Consider the following 22365-nt stretch of genomic DNA (forward strand, 5'->3'; position numbering starts at 1 on the left):
GGATGCTCTGTAGGTCTGTCTGGCTGCCTGCGTCTGAGATCCGGTTCCTCAGACAGACAGACGCTATTCGCACCGCCTGCCCACGCTGCTGTCGTCGTTCCCTCAGACGCTGGAGTTAAGGTCTAGAGTTTCACTGGTCAGCCAAAGAAGATGTTCGGGCAAACAGCAGACCTGCCTACAGGTCTGTATTTGAGTGGATAAGGGAGGAAGGCCGTATGGAGGAAGGTCTTCTTATGCATCAAAGCTGCACCGAGCTTTCAGTCCCCGCGTATTGGCTGGAGAGAACTCCACCTCATCAAGGTTCATCAGTCTTCTGTGGTCTGCGCAGCATTAAGATATCACCCTCACCGTGTGTGTGTGTGTGTGTGTGTGTGTGTGTGTGTGTGTGTGTGTGTGTGTGTGTGTGTGTGTGTGTGTGTGTGTGTGTGTGTGTGTGTGTGTGTGTGTGTGTGTGTGTGTGTGTGTGTGTGGAGATGTATCCCAGATGGCTGAGTAATGAAGTGTCTTCCTCTGTAAGCCAAGTTGTTCCCAGCCATGTTTGTGGTAAGGCATTCTCCCTCCCTGCCGCACACCCACACACAGACAGACATACACACCGATACAGATACACACATACCAATAAAGATACACACACACACATTCTATCATTCATTTATTAATGGCGCCTACTGATGTTAAACGTTAAGTGTGTGTGTGTGTATTTGGCCGTGTCTGCCCTTATTTCTCCTAGTTATGCATTGTAGTTCCCTTTGGTTGCTCTCTCTCTACCTCGCTCTCTTCCTCTGTGGTTTAATAAACGGGAATCCACTGCTAACATGCAGTCATAGTATAGCATCAGTGCTACACACTCTAGAACAGAGGAATGCTATGGGGCTACAGGTTGACCACGGCCCAGTCACTGTCTGACCAGAGACTCCAGACTGTAGACTCTGTAATTCTGGAGTGCTTGGTTCTCAGCCAAAGGGGGCTGGTGTGGTCCCAGCCTCCTTTGAGTTACTGTCTCAGTGCAGCTAGAATCCCTGCACCTGTATTCAGAAGGTCCCTTTGAATAGAAGCCCCCCAGTGCAGCTCCTCCTCAGAACACGGGCTCCTCTCCTTCTCCGGGGCGGCCCGGGCACATCTGTGGGGCGGGGGGGTGAATGCAGATCTGCTGGACTATGACCCAAGCCTCCGAGCACTGTAATGAGGTCATCTCCTTCCAGAGCTATGACTGACAGACGTGTATGTTACCGGCTTGACAGGAGTGTATCATGAGTCGCGTTACTATGGCGGCGTGTGTGAGTCCCTTCATAGCATCGGCTCCCCGGGAATCGAACCCTGGTCCCAGAGCCGGGGCAAGGAGGGGCTGGGTTTGCGTCACTGGTTACAGCCTGCGTCTCTGTTTCCATGCAGCTTCAGAAACACATTAAAAAGCGTTTAAAAAGGCGGGGATGGATTTGCGATTGGCTTATGATGTCAGGACAGGAAGTAGAAGTAAATACCGTGGCGGTGATGTCATGGCAGGCACTGTGAACTGGTGCTGATGGGAGGGGCACTGGGCCGCCGGTATGCAGGGTCTGTCCGACGGTCTCGTCTCCAGAGGGGCGGAGTCCATGCCGAGTCCAGAAGTAATGCATCAAGCTTGATGTTAGACATGCTATCGTCAGTGGGAGGAGGAGTTATCCTCCATCGGTTCCCTGCTGACTTTAGGACCGCAGAGTCGCTCCAAGCTTCCACAAAGACTACAGACTCACTTGGTCAGAGTTCACCGAGACTCTGAATAGCCCCCCCCCCTACCCCCCCCACCCCCCCACACACACACACATACCCCCTCTTACGCACTTATTGTATGTTCTGCATCCCTGCAATAAATAATGGTACTAAGCATCGTGTAAAACCTTATCTTAGCAGTCTCTGTTGGATACTGGGAATGGGTTAACCCAGTGCCCACGGTGATATATTGTTGTTTGTAATTTCTTCTGACTAACGTACTTATTGTGAGTTGCTCTGGATAAAAGCGTCTGATGAATGTCCTGAATGTGAACGTTAATGTGTACTGACTGTCTGTGTTCTCCTCTCTCTTTCAGTGCTCTGCGCCAAAAACCTGGTGAAGAAGGACTTCTTCCGTGAGTAACCTTGTCTGCTATGCCTGTTCTGATGTCTTTATGACTGTAGACTGAGGTAGGCGCTGAGGAAGGGGTCAGCCCTCAGTGGGGAACCAGGGAAGTCTGGGTCACTGAGCATGCTCGCCCTTCAGCGACCTCTGACCTGGGTCATCCTGTGAGGTGACCCGTGCTGGGTGATGTTTGGGTCTGTTTGGATCTGGGCTGTCATGGTGAGTCAGCATCACCCCTCCCACCACCATCCAGGTGGTTGCCATGGTGCCCATTCCTTGCATTCTCAGCGTTCCAGAGCAAACAGTCAGCCAGTCTGGCTGGCTGCTCTCTCTCCCCACATGTGTGCTATTAGCTGACCGGTCAGGGGCGGGTCGTCTGCACGGAGCTTATGAGTAGCTTATCAGCAGGAACACATCGCTGTCTGTGCTCCCTGGTCACATGTCAATAACCCGGGGAGCCCGTCTGTCCAGTTTGTCTAGGTGTGTCTGTTTGTTTGCGCATGTCTGTTTGTTTGTGATGTTGTTGGGTTGTGTTAGTTAGTGTCTGTTGGGTTGTCCCTAGGGTGTCTCTGAAGGTCTGTGTGTCTCCAGGTCTCCCGGACCCCTTCTCCAAGGTGGTGGTGGATGGGTCGGGCCAGTGCCACTCCACCGACACCGTCAGGAACACCCTGGACCCCAAATGGAACCAGCACTATGACCTGTGAGTGCCCCCCCCCCCCCCCCTCCCAGTCTACTGCAGCGCTACAGGCTGACAGCTACTGCAGCCGCACTGTGTTCACAGACAGACAGACAGACAGACAGACCGACCTTGCTAACACACCATACAGACAGACCATGCTAACACACCATACAGACAGACCATGCTAACACACCATACAGACAGACCATGCTAACACACCATACAGCCAGACAATCAATGCTTATTGTCTAAACATGCTAATACATGGGCGACGGACAGACTATGCAAACACCCTACCCTACACCCAAATGCACACAGACCTAGCTAACAGGCTATGTAGCTAGCCCCAGCCGGTGTCCTAACCCGTTGTGATGACATAACGTCAGGCTAAAAATGGCCGCCGGGACGGAGCGGACCACGCCAAGACAGCGGGGGGGGGTTACGTTTCGGGCCGTAGTATTTTCCGTGCATGACCAAAGCACATGCACGGAGCACTGGAACACCGGAGCGCTGGAAGGTTCCCACAGATGGTGTCCCGGCGGGAGCAGTTGAGGGAGAGAGAGAGAGAGATTCCAGTAATTTTCCAGCACACACCCCCCCAGCAGGAATAGGAAGAGAGAGTCTCTAGATTTGTTTGGTTGCCACGGATACAACTGCCACTCTATGGTTGGGTTTTAAACTTTTAACTTCACCCGATGACACATACACGCGCAAGCGCGCACGCACACACACCCGGGCCGTCACATGACCATCTTACATCACACAATCTCTGTGTCTGTCTGAGAAACATAAAGTCTCTGGTCTTGATACGGTCTTCTCACTCTGCTCGTTGGTCTCTGGAGCGGCCGACTGGCCCCTGGCCGCCTCATAAAGTCCCGGTCACATTAAGCCTCGTTAGATAAGGCCGGAGCGGTTGACAGCGCTTCACGTCTCCGCCCTCCAGGCAGGCTGGCAGTTAATGAGCCGTCTGGTGAGAGACGACGGGACCGCAGGTCCACCAGAGGAGAACCTCTGGGTGATGCAGCCCGGTGGTGAGGAGGAGGTCTCTGTCTGGTCAGAGGTCTGCAGGTCAGGGTCTTAATGACCGAGCAACATGTCTGACCAACCAGGGGGTCTCAGACAGGGGGGGGCTACATTCGACCTATCTATCTACTTTCTCCGTACACAAACCCCTGTTTTTAGATTGCTAAAGGCTGCCTCCTCAAGGTTTTCCAGGCGTTTATGTGCGTGCTTTATGGCTTTCAGACGCTATTAAAAGCCTGTATCCAGACTAATGAGCTGCATGGCTGTGAGTCAGCTCTGGTTTAGTAGGGCTGTGATTGTAATGCTTCTTTTCCCATTCTTCTAAATGGAGCGTATGTGTGTTCTTTGTTACTCCTAGCTGCATCTAGCTAGGCCTAGACATGTCTGGCTGAATCTAGCTAACCCAAGCTACTCATGTAGGCTCATAGGTGGTCCTAGATCATCCTAGCTTATCCTAGCCACTTCTAGTGGCCGCTAGCCGCTCTGAGATGCTTTCCAGGCAGTTTGTGGCCGCTAGCCGCTCTGAGACTCTCTCCCAGCCCAGAAGCCTCTTGGCCCAGAATCAAACAGTCTGGGCCAAGAGGAGGAGGAGGAGAACACAGAGGAGGAGAACACAGGGGAGCCTCTCTTATAGAGGGAGAGGCTGGGGCCGCTCAGGGAGGACAGGAGGAGGACAGGAGGAGGAGCAGGAGGAACATGTGAAGGAGACGATCAGGGAGTGGAGGATGAATAAATCTGAGTGCTGAATCAGTGTCTGTGTGTCTGTCCCGTGCGCCTGGCTCTCGTTGTCTCCTCCCCACACCTGCATGCTGGGAATCCACTCCTGGGGAGCAGCCACTTCCTGCTCTGGGGCTGTTTGTGAGGGCCTGCAGCTCTTCCCTCTGTAGTCATAAGAGCCTCTTGAGTTTCCCTCTGAGTCCGTGTTCTTCCAGGTTCCTCCTCCATGTGAAGCTGATCTATATCAGCATGAAGAGCAACAGGATGGAGAACATCCCAGTATTAGTCAGGCTCTGACCACCTCATCAACCAGAGCAGACTGGTTCTCTTTGTCTCCCGAAACGAAGCCAGAGGAGGTGACTCCGCCCCTAAAAGGATGTTTCAGTGATTCTAGGCCGAAACATAAATGATCGCATTCATCTTATCTTTCCTCACGATCCGCTAGCTGCCCGCCCCATAAGCAGGCCGTCAAAAACCTGCGTCTGTAGGAATTCGGCGCTCCGAGATCGTACACAAATACAAATGGTGCAACCAACCACTCAAAACCAAAATAAATAGTATTCTAACCAATCAGCGACAAGGGGTGGGTGCTGTGGGGTTTTGCGCTGCGTTCGTGATAGTTTTTACTGGACGCACGAAACACAGAAGGGAGGGGCGTACTGGCTCTGTTTGTTTGGGATCTCGTTTCAAATACCAACAGAAGTGACGTCACCCAACATCGCTGATACAACCTTTAATGTGATTGGTTTGCGTCCCAGGCTCTTTGCCGCCTCCACGCAGACTTTGCGTCATAACAGGGTCTGACTGCTGGAACCCAGAGGACCTACGATCCGGATGACATGTGACCCATGTGACCTATGCTCTAACCCCTGTCTCCAGGTACATCGGTAAGGCGGACTCCATCACCATTAGTGTGTGGAACCACAAGAAGATCCACAAGAAGCAGGGGGCGGGCTTCCTGGGCTGCGTGCGGCTGCTGTCCAACGCCATCAACCGCCTCAAGGACACGGGCTGTAAGGACACACACACACACACGCGCGCACACACACTTTAGTGCAGGGGGAGGGCCGCTTGGTGGGAGATACCACCATTCCTCCGCCCTTTTTTCTCTATTTGTTTTCCTCCTCTCTGTTTTGCTCCCATCTCCCCACTAGGGTTGTCGCGTGTGGTCATTTTCACACCGAGTTATACGCTCTTGTGTCAACACCGGTATTACCGGTATAAACGGTATTAACTTTGAAACTAGGTCAACCGCCATCTTCTCCGTCAACTCTCCTCTCACACTCGGTGACAGCGGCTGGCTGCGCGCCAATTCTCGGCGTCTTATAGCGTTCTATGTATATAATATATCATAATATCACGGCCAAAAGCTCTGTTCGCCTCCGGATGGCCGTAGCGCGGGGAGCTCACGTAGAGATTGGGCTTCGCGGGGTTTGTTTACCGGCGTTGCTATGGTTACCGGTCTTGTAAGGAAGCGCGTCTATTCTCGGCGCGCCAATTCTCTTCCACACAGAGCAGAACTGTGGCCTATTCTACACATTTTAATTTTCTTAATTATAATTATATTATTAATTTTTACTGAATTCGTTTTTTATTACTGAAAGAAAAAAAAAAAAAAAACTTGGTGTTGCCGGCGTGCAACATCGAGTAATCGGTGTTGGCCTCAACACCGGTAACACCGGTAATACCGTATACCGCGGCAACCCTACTCCCTACACACTCACAGACAGACTGATACACACGCAGACAGACTTGGTAGATCTCTCCAGAGTCTCTAGACTGTGGCAGGACGCATTATCCGTGTTCAGAGGGAGTGTGTGAGTGTGTCTGTGTGTGTGCATGGTGGGAGATACCACCAGATCACAGTTAGAATATATACCGAGCCCTCTGTGGTGGACCCCCCCCCCCCCCCCCCTCCCCCCCCTGGTGGGGGTAGTTCCCTAGAAGCCTCTGTCTGAACGCTGCAGGAAACCAGAGGGCCTCGCCCAGCTGCAGGAGGTAGACGGCTCTCCCTCTCCCCTCTGCCTCACCCCTGCCGCCCCCCTCCCCCGTCCCGGCTCTCCCCCGGTCTGGCCCGCTGTCAGACCCCAGGAGACTCTGTCTGGTCCCTGTCTACGGACGAGGCAGGCAGGAGGTCTAGACTAGAGGGTCTGTGTGGTCTCTCCCTCCGGGACTAGCAGACCGGTCTCTAGGGTCTGTGTGGTCTCTCCCTCCTGGACTGGCAGACCGGTCTCTAGGGTCTGTGTGGTCTCTCCCTGCCGGACTGTGTTGGCAGACAGGTTGTTTGTTTGTGGGTTTTCGAGATGCACGTCGTGGACAGCTGTGGCGGTCGTGTCCTCTCCTCCAGTTCCTGTGTGTGTGTGATGCCTGCGTGTGTGGTTGTTAAGCTGCCTGTTTAGTCTAGACATGCATCCTGGGTTGCTGCATCTCAGCCAGACACCGGACCTTGCGATGGTTGGTGGAATCAGTCTGCAGGAAAACCCCTTTACACTGACCTCTCTCTCTCTGTCTCTCTGTCACTCTGTCTCTCTGTCTCTCTCTCTCTCTGCCGATCATTCTGGCACTCTCTCTGTCTGTCTTTCTTTATTTGTCTCCATTTCTATTGAACTCGCATCTCTCTATCACTTTCTTTCCTTTAACTCTTTGTTTATCTCTTTTTCTCTATTTGAGCATCTATTCCATGTTGTTCTCTGTTGTGTTACTATCGCCATACACAAACTCCATACACACACACACACACACACATTGTTTTGCACTCAATTACAGAGGAACTTCACACACACGCAGCCAGACTTGGTATATCTCTCCAGAGTCTCCAGACTTTGGCAGGACGCTGTGTCCGTGTTCAGAGGGAGCGGCTGTGTGTGTGTGACCTCTCCGCTGAACCCTCGTCTCAGACAGAGCTCTTTATGAACCATGGTGCTCCACACCGCGCGGCACAACATCTGCTCCACGCGGAGCAGGAGAGAAGGCTTTATAAGGCTATACTTAATAGACTGATTTGTATTTAAACGACAAAACTTTACAAACAGTAACTGTTATATTATGTTATATTGGACACGTTTTTTTCATGCCGATGAACTAGTTAATTAATTGTCTCTTTCTCTCTCTCTCTCACCCTCTCTCCTGACATTGTCTCCCTCTCTGGCCCTCCAGACCAGAGGCTGGACCTGAACAAGCTGAGCCCCAGCGACAGTGACACGGTGCGGGGACAGATAGTGGGTGAGTAGGGGGCAGCCCCAGTCTATCAGTGGGAACAAGCCACCTTGGGTGGGCACTGCCTCTTGTGATGTCACTAGGGGGTTGATTTTGAAAGAGCAGGTAATGATAGAATATAATGAAAGATATCACGTGTGTGTGTGTGTGTGTGTGTGTGTGTGTGTGTGTGTGTGTGTGTGTGTGTGTGTGTGTGTGTGTGTGTGTGTGTGTCTAGTGAGCCTCCAGTCCCGAGACAGGATTGGCAGCGGGGGGCCGGTGGTGGACTGCAGCCAGCTGTTTGACAACGACCTGCCAGACGGGTGAGTCTATCTGGTTCTCATCAGTGACCTCGTGACCTCAGCCGGCTCAGAGGACTCAGAGTGAAACTCACTCCCCTTCTGTGTGTGTGTGTGTGTGTGTGTGACTTTGTGTGTGTGTGTGTGTCCAGCTGGGAGGAGAGGAGGACGGCGTCCGGGCGGATCCAGTACCTGAACCACATCACACGGACCACCCAGTGGGAGCGCCCCACCAGGTGAGCCCCCAGACCCCCCCCCTGCCCCCCCACCCAGTGGGAGTGCCCTATGGAGTTAGAATCATGCCAAAACCCCGCACACACGCAAAACGTGTTTTGCTCACGCATAACGATTCACACGCACACAAAACGTGTTTTACTCACGCACAATGATTCACACACACACTCAGTGTGGTTTGCAAATACAAAACATCATTCACAAACTAATGCATTTTGCTTCAGAAAGAAATACAGTATGTTTTACACAAAGTACAAAAAAAAATCCTTCAAGTACACAAAACAATTCTACAAGTACAGAACACTGAAATCTGCGCGTGGATCGGAAGGCTTCACACTACACAACAGCAGGTGGCGCTGTTGAGTCAGTTTAAGGCCGCCAGGACGATCTTTTTTTCTCCCCAAAATCTTTATTTGATGCCGTCCAACCGTGTGTGGATTCTATGGAAAGCCAAGAAGGCCACTAACTGGCCCTAGAATGGCGCGGTAAAAGTGCTAAACCGCACGGAAACCGTACGGAATCCGTGCGGTTTGGCAGGAACAACGCCACCTGTTGTTGTGTAGAGTGAATCACAGGACATTTGTTTGTCACGTGACTTTTGGCACAAATTTTCCGCCTTGCTGATCCGTGCGCAAATGCCTTCCGTTCCACGGGCAACTTTCAGTGTTCCATACTTGTAGAATTATTTTGTGTACTTGAAGGATTTTTTTTTGTACTTTGTGTAAAATATACTGTATTTGTTTCTGAAGCAAAATGCATCAGAAACATGCATGTTTTGTATTTGCAAACCACACTGAGCGTGTGTGTGAATCATTGTGCGTGAGTAAAACACGTTTTGTGTGCGTGTGAATCGTTATGCGTGAGCAAAACACGTTTTGCGTGTGTGCAGGGTTTTGGCATGATTCTAACTCCATAGCGCCCCACCAGGTGAGCCCTCCCACCCTGTCCCTGCCCCCCCCGCTGGGTGGGTTAAGGTTAGAGACTGTAGGTGATAGGTTGGTGATGGTGACCACACCCCCAGGCTCGTTAGAGGCTGTAGGTGATAGGTAACTGATGGTGACCCCGCCCCCAGGATCGTTAGAGTCTGTAGATGATTGGTTGTTGATGGTGACCCTGCCCCAAGGCTCTTTAGAGGTTGTAGTTGATTGGTTGCTGACGGTGACCCCGCCCCCGGGCTCGTTAGAGGGCATAGCTGATAGGTTAGTGATGATGACCACGCCCCCAGGCTCGTTAGAGGTTGTAGTTGATTGGTTGCTGACGGAGACCCCGCCCCCAGGCCGGCCTCAGAGTACTCCAGCCCGGGCCGGCCCCTCAGCTGCATCGTGGACGAGAACACGCCCATCAGCGCCAACGGGGCCACGCCCACCGCCGTGGCGCCGCCCACAGAGCAGCGCGCCCAGGAGAGGCGAGTCCGGTCGCAGCGCCACCGCAACTACATGAGCAGGACCCACCTGCACGCCCCCCCCGACCTGCCCGAGGGATACGGTACGCACACACACACACACACACACACACACACACACACACACACACACACACACACACACACACACACACACACACACACACACACACACACACACACACACACAAGAACATGCACTGCATAGTCACACACACAAACAGGCATGCACTAACACTGCATAGTCACAAACAGTATTGAACTCATGCACACACACACACATGCACTCACACTACATACACACACAAAAGCATGCGCACACACATACAGACACGTTATTTACACACACACACACACAGTGGTGTGTGTGCGGCTTGGTGGAGTAGTGAAGGTGCAGCTCGGCACAGCTCAGTTACGGCTCGCGTTCCCACCGCCAACAGTACCCTTATGGTGGGGGGGGGGGGGGGTGAAGATGCGGTTTGGCGCAGCTCAGTTACGGCTCGCGTTTCCACCGCCGACAGTACCCTGACAGTAACCCGGATGACGATAGCCACAGCAGCAATGTTAGCATTGTGACCTCATAGCAGCCCGTCACAGTGTAGGCTGCTAATAAATCCAAGGAAAAAGAGGAACGCGCACAATGGACAAAGATCAACAATGTAGGATGTCCCTTTTTGCGACATTTTCTTCAATAAACTAAGCTTTCGCCATTGTCCAAAAAAACCTTGCGGATAATGTGTTTGTTTGTTAATATCCCACTGACTCACGGAAGTGCGATCTGTCGACCAATTAACGGTCGGCATGTGTAGCTCGAATTCGACGGCACCCTTTCAAGCATCTCTGCACCCCAACGGAGGAGTACAGCGAGACGAGTACGGCTCAATACGACTCAGCCTGGGTCACGCCCATTTTCGGCGGTGGAAATGCGATCCGTGCCGCACCTTAGCGAACTGAACCGACGCACACCCTCTGGTGGAAACACGCCATTAGTTGTCCCTGAAGAACTTGCGTATCTAACATTAGTGCCGCATTACATTAATTCATTTGCACGCCAGTTTTATTGAATTTTATACCGTATAAATCCATGCACCGAAACGTGACGTCCGTACCGATTCGGTTCAATACGAATACATGTATAGTTACACCCCTAATACACACACATACAGAGAGCCACACGTTAAACACGCACGCAGACAAACCCTCAGACTCACACATGCAGACACACACAGGCTGTCACACACACACGCAGACACGCATACGCAGACACACATCTCCAGGGAGTTCTTGTTTATCTGACTTCATGTCTCAGACATGATTAACAGACTCTGATTAACAGACTCCAACCACACTGGTCATCGGTCTGCCTATCTGACTGTCTGCCTATCTGACTGTCTGCCTATCTGACTGTCTGCCTATCTGACGGTCTGCCTCTCTGACTGTCTGCCTATCTGACTGTCTGCCTCACGGTCCGTCTCTGTTATTCTCTGGCTCGTCCTGTTATGTTCTGTGTCCTTCGTCTATATCTGTGTAGGTATCTCTCTCTGTCTCTCTGTCAGTCTGTCTACATCTATGTCTGTATCTCTCTCTGTCTCGCTCTCTGTCTGTCTGTCTGTGTCGGTATCTATCTCTGTCTGTCTGTCTGTATCTGTGTCGGTACCTCTGTCTGTATGTCTGTCTACAACTGTGTCGGTATCTCTCTCTAAGTCTCACTGTCTCCTTCTGATTGGTGCTTATTGATCTCCACAGATTCTCTCTCTCTCCCTCACCTTTTTGTGTCTCTTTTCTCTCATCCAGTCACACGTGTGTTGCCTCCTGCCTCTCCTCTCGGATTGTTTGTTCTCTCTGATAAGCTACCCTCCCATGTTGGCTCTTTTGATGGGTTGTTGAAGTCCCTATTTAGATGGGCTCACTCTCTGATTGGCTGTCCCCTAACAAGCTTGTTTATGGTGTGTTACAGAGCAGCGGACCACGCAGCAGGGACAGGTGTACTTCCTCCACACGCAGACAGGGGTCAGCACCTGGCACGACCCCCGGGTCCCCAGGTACACACATAGCCACACACACACGCGCACACACACTGACTGACTGACCACCAAAGCTTTTCACATCAGGCTGCAGTTCCGGCTCCTCATCATTCTTCGGTGCTTCAGTGTTTGTTTTTGTGTTAAATATGTTTGGATCCAACTTAATCTGGAATTATATGATATGTGATGAAGATTAATATTCTACCCCCCCCCCCCCCCCCCACAGGGACCTGAGTAACGTGAACTGTGAGGAGTTGGGTCCGCTGCCCCCTGGCTGGGAGATCCGGAACACGGCCACGGGGCGGGTCTACTTTGTGGACCACAACAACCGAACCACTCAGTTCACCGACCCGCGCCTCTCCGCCAACCTGCACCTCGTTCTCAAGTGAGCCCCGCCCACAAACCAGAGCCAATCATCTGGAGTCTGACAGCAGACCAGCTTACATATGGGTTCACCTACATTTACATGCAGGTCATTCAGCAGACGCTTTTATCCAGAGCCACTTACAATAAGTACATCCCTCAAAAGAAAGAGAAACAACAATAAATCACTGTCAGTACAGAGGATGTTCATAGAACCAAGTGCCAAGCACTAACAATCACTAGGTTAACCCATTCCCCGTAGACAACAGAGATAGTTAAGATAAGATGCTACACCATGCTAACTACAAGTGGCAGGACGTACAACATACAATTAGTGAGTAAGAGTGGTGTGGCGGGGGAAAGGGTTATGCAGAGTCCGGGTGAACTCTGAACAGGAGTCTTGTGTCTCTTGCGGGAGCTGGTGAGAGCCCCCCGCGGGGCTCTCCTGGAGGTGTAATGTAGAGTCTGGACCTGGTGGTTCTGACGGTCTCCCTTTTTGCCCCCCAGCCCGGAGCCCTGTCCAAGTCCCAACGGATCCCGAGGGAGCATCGAGACCCAGAACATCAGGTGGGTCTCTCACACACACACACACACACACACACACACACACACACACACACACACACACACACACACACACACACACACACACACACACACACACACACACACACACACACACACACACACACCCCAGTCTGAGGTCCACAGCTGTAGGCGATGGTTCAGTGTTATGAAGAGAGAGGCCTCCGCCTTGTTGATCTGCTCTCTGCCTCCCCTCCTCTCCCTCCCCCTCCACCCACCCACACTCCTCCCTGGCCCGGCATCACACAGCAGACCCCAGACGGCTCCTCTGGCCCAGGAAGCGCTCTCTCTCTCGCTCGCTCTCTGTCTGTCTCTGTCTGTCTCTCTCTCTTGCTCTCTCTCTGTCTGTCTCTATCTATCTGTCTCTGTCTCTCTCTCTCTCTGTCTCTGTCTCTGTCTCTGTCTCTGTCACTCTCTCGGAACGCTGCAGCTGTTCAAACAGAACATAGATTTCCGGCCAACTGCATTACCCAGAAGCCCCGTCCTCTCCTCCTGATAGCTGCAGTGTGGAAGGAGGAGGCTTTCTCCTCTCCCAGGCCATGACCTCATCCATGCGCCGCCGAGGGTCTAGTTTGTGTCTCCTGACAGAACAGAGCAGCTGGTCAGCAGATCCCTCTGTCTTCTCCTCCTTAGAGCATACACTGAGGAGAAAGAGTTCCTTTCTCGGTTCTTCGTCTGGGGTTGTGTTTATGTTTGTCCAAGTGTTTATGTTTGTCGGTGTGAGTGTGTGTGTGTGTGCTAGCATCGGAGTGGGCGAGTGTATCCTGGCAGCACCCCCTCTGTGATCCTGAACTCTCTTGACAGGACAGGTGTGGGTCTGAGGACAGCTCCGTCGACCTGTCGTGTGTGTGTGTGTGTGTGTGTGTGCGTGTGCGTGCGTGCGCGAGTCCCCTCCGGTGAGTTCACCTCAGTCTGCCTCTCGCCGGTCTGAGGCTGTTTGACTTGGCGCTCTTCCCAGATGACCTCAGTTTGTTTACCCATAATCCTCAGCACACAGATCACCCCTGCCATGCCGCCCCCCCCCTTTCGTGTCGGTTTGTTATGGTTTTCTCTCCTGCATCGCTCCTCTAAACACACAGTTAGGGCTTTGTTCAAAGTGCCCTCCTCAGCCAGCTCTTTCTCTATATATATGTCTCTCTCTTTCTGTCTCTGTCTCTCTGTCTCTCTGTGTCTCTGTGTCTCTGTCTGTCTCTCTCTGTCTCTCTGTCTCACACTCTCTTTCTCTCTGTCTCTCCCTCTTATTCCCCATCTCTCTGTCTGCCTATCTCTGTCTTTCTCTCTCTCTGTCTCTCACTGTCTGACTCTCTTACTCCCTATTTCTCTGCCTGTCTATCTGCCTCTCACTGTCTCTCTCACTTTACTGGCATTGTCACACCAAAATTGTACCAGGGGTGAAAATTGCACCGCCTACATAATCTGCGTTCTAAAATTCAAAACCAGCCTGGCAACGGACAATCCCGTTGAACGTTGCCTGGCAACAGACGATCGCATCGAACGATGGCGAGGAAGGTTCATGAACATTCGTGCTCATTCATTGAGCGTCACAAGACGAAATAACATTAAACAGATGACACTTATTTTACAAATGACATTTATTAGTGTTGTTAACGTTATATTTGTATTGTATTTAATTGTTTAATCGCATTTAGCTAGTAAACTGAGTGTATTAACCCAAGCTAGCTAGACTATGATCAACTAAACACTCAGTTTACTAGCTAAATTCAATACAGTACAATTATAAAAAAGAAAAAAAAGTGTTCTGTATTATGTTATTTCGTCTTTGGCAGCATGAGCGCAAATGTTTTTTGAAACCTGCCTGGCAACGGACAATCGCGTCAAACGATGACGTAATGTTTCGAACGCCGATAACGTAGGCAATTTTCGCCCCCGGAAACAATTTTGGTGTGACAACATCATAAATGCCCCCTCTTGCTGCGTCCATCTTGCGTTGCTCCCACCATGAGCTTTAAAAACACCCATGGATCATCTCCCCAAACCAAACCTCATCCTTCATGTTGATGAACTCTGTGTGAGATGTTTCTTTATGTCTGAGTGAAGTGAGGGAGCTCATCTCCCCAAACCTCCATCTCAAACCTCACTAAATATCATCAAACTGATCAAATAACACGGCCCTCATAATGACTTCATGGTCATTAGTGCATCTACATTTCTACTACTCCTATGGTGTGTGCATATATAAATACACACATATAGAGACGTATCCTCTGTGTATGGTTGGTAGTTTTACATGTGTATCTTTTTTTATTGTACTACTCTCTGGTCCTTGCTGTTGTTTTTTTTGCTGTTTCTGACAAATGTACTTATTGTAAGTCGCTTTGGATAATAGTGATTTTTGCTAAATACCATACATTTTAATGTGAAAAGGTCTCGGGCTGGGATCAATAAAGTTCCTCTGATCAATAATGTATCCTGCCCCCCCCCCCCCCAGCCGTCACAGCGCGCTGAAGGAGCTGCCCCCCACCCCCCCAGCGCTGCTGTCCCCCAGCCTGCTGCCGGCCCCCAGCCTGCTGCCCCTGGAGGAGGCCGAGTGCCTCACGGTGCCGCGCTACAAGAGGGACCTCGTCCACAAGCTGAAGATCCTGAGACAGGAGCTGGGCCACCAGCAGCCGCAGGGCGGGCACTGCCGCATCGAGGTGTCCCGGGAGGAGATCTTTGAGGTGGGTGAGGGGAGGGTGGGGACGGTGGAGGAGAATGAAGGGGAGGGGGGGGGGGGATGGAAGGTGAAATGGATTGAGAGGCTCTTTGGGGAAGGGGGAGCTTGGGAGGGTACTTAGCTGGAGGGTGGGGTGTAGGGGCCCTAGGGTGGGGGTGGGGATAGGAATGTAGGGGCCCCAGACAGCGGTGCGTTGTGGAGCATGTTGGTCTGTCGTCAGAAAAGGAGCATACTCGGCTTGTTTGCGGTGACAGCGGGGATGTAAACAGGCTTTGTTTACAGCAGCAGAGAGGGGCAGACCTCAGAGCAGCCTGACCTCACAGAGGAGCAGAGATACAGATCTGGGATGCGTTTCTTGACGCTCTCTGTCAACCCATCTAGAATATTTACAGGGACATAAACATTTGTAACACAGTCGTATTTCATGTAAAACCCCCCTCCCTTTAGGTTAACACAAAACAACGTCCACCAGTTTGGATCGAAACCATAATTCATGATTTGTCCTCCGAGCAGCCAAAGAATCAGACTATTCTCTTGTACGGTGGGGTTATCTCCTAGTCATCGTTCAGCAGACCCTTTCATCCACCGCAAGCTGCATGGATCTGGAGTCATGAGGAGGGTTAGACACAAGGCGCAGCCGTCTACAGGTCAGGGCCGGCCTGGTGGGCTGTTCAGAGGCTATTTAAAGGTCCCAACGCGTCTCAAAGTGAACACGCATACGCACACATACTTAAACACACACACAAACTCGTACTCAAACACAGCAGTCAAACACAGAGCTATGTGTAATTTTCAGAGGTACCGTAGTGTGTTTTAAATCTAAAACAGAACAGTTTTTTTGAAGTGTGTGTGTGTGTGTGTGTGTGTGTGTGTGTGTGTGTGTGTGTGTGTGTGTGTGTGTGTGTGTGTGTGTGTGTGTGTGTGTGTGTGTGTGTGTGTGTGTGTGTGTGTGTCAGAGAACACCTGCACCGTCCTTCGTGACCCAAATAAAAAAAAACACGGCGTGGAATGTGCTGGAACCGCGGCTCCGGTTAATCTGCAGCGAGACGTTTGTGTTGGCTGATCTCACCCGGGAGGGAGGGGGGGTGGGGGGTGGGGGGAGGGAAGGGAGGAGAGAGTTGAGGTGGAGTGAGACATAGCTTCAATGCTACTTCTGGGAGTTAGCCAGATATTTGTGAAGTTATGCTGTTCCTAGCAACCACAGGATCCCCCCAACTCCCTAGAGATGGTGGTCACCCCTGGTTGGGGGGGGGGTTAACTCTATTACAATGTGTGTCTCTATCTGTGTGTTAACTCTATTACAATGTGTGTGTCTTTATGTGTGTGTTAACTCTATAACAATATGTGTGTGTTAGCTCTATTACAATGTGTGTGTCTCTATTACAATGTGTCGTAGGAGTCATACCGGCAGGTGATGAAGATGAGGCCGAAGGACCTGTGGAAGAGGCTGATGGTGAAGTTCCGCGGGGAGGAGGGGCTTGACTATGGAGGCGTGGCCAGGTTAGTCAGCGGGAGACAGACCAATCACTGCAACCAGACAGACAGCTGCCCCCTTGTGGTTCCCCGTGGCACTGCACCACAGTTCACCACAGCAGAATGGACCAGAATGATTCAATCATTTGTTTTGTTGAATACTAGAACGAGGATAGTTTTCACATTGTAGTTGTTGAATTTAAGGAAACGTAATATTTTACGTTTCCTATTTTGATAGTCTACTTCTATTCCATTTCTCTTTCCGTCTTTCCAACTCTATCACTCTCGCTTTCGTTAATTCTCTCTCTCCTTTTGTTTGTCGGTCTTTCAATGTTTCTCTCACATTCGGTGTGTGTGTGTGTGTGTGTGTGTGTGTGTGTGTGTGTGTGTGTGTGTGTGTGTGTGTGTGTGTGTGTGTGTGTGTGTGTGTGTCTAGGGAGTGGCTGTACCTGCTGTCCCATGAGATGCTGAACCCGTACTACGGCCTGTTCCAGTACTCCAGAGACGACATCTACACACTGCAGATCAACCCAGACTCTGCTGTCAACCCGGTGAGAGTCAAGTCAAGTCAAGTCAAGTTTATTTATATAGCACATTTTAAAACAACAGTAGTTGACCAAAGAGAGAGAGAGAGAGAGAGAGACACGCACGCACGCAAAGAGACACCGAAAGAGAGACACACACACCCGCACCCTATCAGACAGAGACCTGTGACAGATAGTGTCAGCCAAGTCCCGGTGACCCTCCTGACCCTGTCTCCGTCCCTAGGAGCACCTGTCGTACTTCCACTTCGTGGGGCGCATCATGGGCGTGGCAGTGTTCCACGGCCACTACATCGATGGCGGCTTTACGCTGCCCTTCTACAAGCAGCTGCTGGGGAAGCCCATCACCCTGGAGGACATGGAGGCTGTGGACCCCGACCTGCACAATAGCCTCATCTGGATCCTGTAAGACACACACACTCACATCTATAGGGACACACTGCATCACTAGACTTATTTGTGTTTGTTAATATATATATGTTTGTGTATATGTGTGTGTGTGTGTCTATATCTGTATGTCATGTCTGTGTATATGTGTGTGTGTGTGTGTGTGTGTGTGTGTGTTTATAAACGTATGTATGTGTTTGTGTATTATGTATGTGTGTGTGCATATATGAATATGAATGATGTTTATTTCAGTGTCGTGGCACGTAAGTGGCCCATCCCACATAGGATCACAGGACATTATATAACTACACAAAGCGTGTAGTACATACACAATCAAAATACACTATACAATACATTTCATCCAGCACCGAATAAACACACTAAATATAAAGAGACATATTCCTCTTCGCCCATGCCTTTTCAATAAAGTCAGCAATCCAAAAAGTCCTTTATTGGAACAGCCAAGCTAACAAATCTGCATCACACATATAATGAACTTCTTTTACATAGACTTTCTTGAATAACTTAATCCCAAATCATGATAAAACTGACAATATAAAATGAATTTCATTTTCAATTTCATCGAGCTCACAAAAATGACACAGCCTATTCTCCTCACTGGTGCCCACCCAACGACCTGATTCAATGTGTAGAGGGAGAATTCCTGACCTAATTTGAGCACATAGGGACCTCTTTCTCTTAGACAAGTTATACAAAATATAGTTTTCTGTACCAAGCATATGTTTAATTTGACAAAAAGTATGCAGCTTAGGCATACACCTCACTTCAGAAAACCGGGTCTCTCTCTTTTTGAAGGATAGCAGTTCTTTACCTGTTTTAAGATCCATTTAAACTTTGTCTGTAAAAACATCCCCATAACCCAGTCCCACATATAAATCATACACCTCACTTGCCCATCCTCCAATTTTATGCATGTCACATTAAAACAACTTTTTGGCCACGCTGTCCAGCCTCAACAGCCTGTTCCACAACCTCATAATACACACACTCCAACGCTCCCTACAGGAGTCCAACACCATGTCTCTGGTTGTAGCTGGTATTGGTGTGAATTTATGAACACCCATAAAATATCGGATGGCCCTGTTTCAGATTTTTTGGCTCACGGGATAGTTTTTATAATCCCAGACCCCCACTACATAGTCCAACCCAGGACACACACAAGCCTGGAAAGGTTAGGTGTATGTAGAAAAAGCAATCTCCTTCAGCATCTTAGTTTTGCCTTTAACTCCACCAAGTGCTCTGCTGGCTGACTCAGAGAGAACTCTATTACCCTTTGTTAAATGCATATGTTCATCCAGGTAAAATCCTAGGTATTTATAATGTTTTGTATAGTTCAGCTTTTGTTTCCCCGAAATTACATTGAAATGTACTAGTAGCTGAACGAGGATTTCTAAAATGCATTATTTCTGTTTTCTTTTCATTGATGGTCGTTCTCCATTCCCTGCATCAAGCTTCTGCACATGAGAGTATTCTTTGCAGATCTTCTTCTGAGTCAGCCATCAAAATAATATCATCTGCATATAAAAGTACACTAATATTTTCCCCTCCAAATTGTACCCCACTTCCTAATGATTTAATTGTACTGGCTAGATCATTTATATATACAGCAGAGAGTAGGCAATGAAGCATCTCCCTGCTTGACACCAGAGGAAGTGAAAAACCAGTTTGTAAGAAATTCATTCACCTTCACACATGACTCAGGTGCACTATAAAGGGAACAGATAGCATGATGAAATTTGCCATTTATACCTTTTTGTTATGTATACTGTATGTGTTTATGTGTGCATATGTATACATACACATATATGTATATATATGTTGAATGTTACTTCACACATTCACCTTAAGACTCAAACACGTTTTCTATCTTGAGGAAATGATCTGAAAAGCTGAAAGAGTCCCCTCCCCTCTTGATCTCGGTATCCAGGGACAACGACATCACGGGCGTGCTGGACCACACCTTCTGCGTGGAGCACAGCGCGTACGGCGAGATCATCCAGCACGAGCTGAAGCCCAACGGCAAGAACGTGGCAGTCAGCCAGGACACCAAGAAGGAGTATGTTCGTCTCTACGTTAACTGGCGCTTCCTGCGCGGCATCGAGGCGCAGTTCCTGGCACTGCAGAAGGGCTTCAACGAGGTCATCCCCCAGCATCTCCTCAAGGCCTTCGACGAGAAGGAGCTGGAGGTGAGCGGCCTCCACTCCCTCTATAGACAGGATTTGTGTGTCTTCGTTCACGCCAGATACCCCTGTGTTAGACTCTCCCTGTCTGCTTTGCTGGCTGCTGATTGGCTAGTTTACTCTTTGCCCAGCCTTCCAGCTGGTGTCATCTGTAGAAGCCCCAGAAATGGTGTGGCTGATTGGATGTTACATATGTCTAGTAGTTGTGATGTAGAATTATAATTATTCCGATTTATAATGATAAACCAAAATCCCATGCGGAGCTCGTGGTTTGTGGACCTAGTTTCATCTCCCTCCCTCCCTCCCTGCAGCTCATCGTGTGCGGCCTGGGAAAGATCGACATCGTGGACTGGAGGTCCAACACGCGGCTGAAGCACTGCACCCCCGACAGCAACGTGGTGAAGTGGTTCTGGAAGGCGGTGGAGTCGTACGACGAGGAGCGCCGCGCCCGCCTGCTGCAGTTCGTCACCGGCTCCTCCAGGGTCCCCCTGCAGGGGTTCAAGGCTCTCCAGGGTAAATACACCTGGAAAACCGCACCCTGCCTGGGGCCTTACCTCTACAGTTACTTGGTCAATGACCTGGTCATCAGCTACCTGCCTGGGGACTTACCTGGTCTGTTACCTGCCTAGGCCTTACCTGTCCAGTTACCTGGTTAGGCAGTTAAGGGTGCACTCACACTAGGCCATCTGGCTGTGGCCGTGGCCGTTTCACACCTAACCGTGCTCAAATCTGCCAGTGTGAGTGTGGCCTGTCTGGCCAGGCCAGGCCAATTTGGCCAATTGGGAGAGGTGTGCTGCTACGGTACGGGCCGCTACGGTACAGATGCTAATGAGCCGACACGCGCACACGCACGGCTACGCAACCTGATCTGGATGACGTATAGTCCATGCGACGACCATGGACATAATAAATGCGACGAGCCTTCTTTTCCATTAAACGGTAAACATGGCGTCAAGCGGTTCAACTGTTGGTTCACGTTGGTACCGTAAAGAATTTGAGTGTCTGTTAGCCATTTGGGCAGACGATAAGCAACAGACTCAGCAAAGTGCGAACTGTGTTCTCTGTGTTGTTGTCCATTGTTGTTAAAAACTCTGACTGGCGGCAGACTTTATTTCTGCCATGCTGCGGACGCTTGGTGATGACGTGATACGATGTGATGACGTATGTACAAGAGCCTACCGTGGCCAGGCCACAGTTGCAACGGCCACGGCCAGATGGCCTAGTGTGAGTGCAGCCCAGAGAACAATGGGGCCAGTTGAGCACGGTTAGGTGTGAAAACGGCCAACGGCCACGGCCAGATGGCCTAGTTCGAGTGCACCCTAAATCTGCATTATTAAGGGCCTTACCTTTCCAGGTACCCGGTTAGTTACCTGTCCAGTTACCTGGTCAGTGACCTGCCTGGTACCTGTGAACTGATCATTCCCTGGTTGTGTTTCTCCAGGTGCTGCTGGACCACGCCTCTTCACGCTGCACCAGATCGACGCCAGCAGCAACAATCTGCCCAAGGCCCACACCTGGTGAGAGCCCGCCCCCTCACTCTGTCACGGTCCAGCCCGGACCATGGTCCTGTAGGACTGAACCATGGTCCTGTATGTTTCAGTCCTATAGGTCATGGTTAAGTCCTATGGGTCCCACCTTGCAACCGTCATCTCATCCTATGCATTCCAGTGTGTTTGTTTCAACAAATATAGTGCGACAGGACAGTGCTAACAAGACAAAACAGGACAATCAAAGCAATGCAATGTGTGATGCGATACATACTAGATAATAAAGTGCAAGTGCAGAATAAAGTCCAACGTGATTCTAATCCTGGAAAGGTATCACTGGGGAGGAGGGAGGGGGAGGGGGGGTTGGTAGCCAAAGTTGTTTACCAGCCTGGCGGCTGAGGGGATGAAGGATGCAGGTTGAAGGATGAAGAGGCCGTGACCTGGGTGCGAGGGGTCAGCCATGATATTTTTTGCCCTTCTCAGAGCCCTGGTGTCATGTAGGGACTTGAGGAACGCCGATCACCCTCTCCGCTGATCGAATCAACCCCTGCAGCTTGGCCTTGTCCTTGGCCACTGCAGCGGGGAACCAGGTGATGATGGCCTCAATGATGGCGGTGTAAAACTGGTTCATCATCGTTCTCGGCAGCCTAAATATTTAAGCTGCCGGAGGAAGAACATCCTCATGTGGGCCTCCTTTGAAAGGCCCATGATGTTCAGCTCCCACTTCAAGTCCTTGTGGATGGTCAAGCCAAAAAAGAGGCAAGACTCAACGGACGCAACAGGGGTTTCGCCCAGCATGATTGGAGTGGGCGGAGCTGCGTTTCTCCTGAAGTCCACCACCATCTCCACTGTCTATTGGACGTTGAGCTGCAGGCTGTTGCAGCTGCACCAGCTCTGTAGCCGCTCGATCTACCTCCTGTATGCAGACTCGTCTCCCCTGAAGATGAGGCCAACCAGGGTGGTGTCGTCTGCAAACTTCAGGAGC

The 22365-nt window shown here is 50.6% G+C and overlaps 1 protein-coding gene across 2 annotated transcripts in view; it reads left to right on the forward strand.

Moving 5' to 3' along the window:
* The window catches only part of smurf2 (SMAD specific E3 ubiquitin protein ligase 2), a 46874-nt gene that overhangs the window by 19440 nt on the left and 5069 nt on the right, over window positions 1-22365 (forward strand). The window contains exons 1-18 of one of the 2 annotated variants that reach the window (XM_030379907.1): window positions 423-543; window positions 2067-2105; window positions 2687-2795; window positions 5394-5527; window positions 7671-7736; window positions 7948-8032; window positions 8161-8244; window positions 9519-9727; window positions 11602-11686; window positions 11895-12053; window positions 12539-12598; window positions 15066-15294; window positions 16687-16790; window positions 17200-17314; window positions 17532-17710; window positions 19641-19899; window positions 20205-20406; window positions 21335-21410. In XM_030379907.1, coding sequence (XP_030235767.1) covers window positions 474-543; window positions 2067-2105; window positions 2687-2795; window positions 5394-5527; window positions 7671-7736; window positions 7948-8032; window positions 8161-8244; window positions 9519-9727; window positions 11602-11686; window positions 11895-12053; window positions 12539-12598; window positions 15066-15294; window positions 16687-16790; window positions 17200-17314; window positions 17532-17710; window positions 19641-19899; window positions 20205-20406; window positions 21335-21410 — 2264 coding nt within the window. In that variant the 5' untranslated portion in view covers window positions 423-473. Of the gene's footprint in view, window positions 1-422; window positions 544-2066; window positions 2106-2686; window positions 2796-5393; window positions 5528-7670; window positions 7737-7947; window positions 8033-8160; window positions 8245-9518; window positions 9728-11601; window positions 11687-11894; window positions 12054-12538; window positions 12599-15065; window positions 15295-16686; window positions 16791-17199; window positions 17315-17531; window positions 17711-19640; window positions 19900-20204; window positions 20407-21334; window positions 21411-22365 lie in introns of those variants that run through there. The other variant, XM_030379916.1, reaches the window with a different exon arrangement.

This window comes from Gadus morhua, chromosome 2, assembly GCF_902167405.1.
Source record: "Gadus morhua chromosome 2, gadMor3.0, whole genome shotgun sequence".
Lineage (NCBI taxonomy): Eukaryota > Metazoa > Chordata > Actinopteri > Gadiformes > Gadidae > Gadus > Gadus morhua.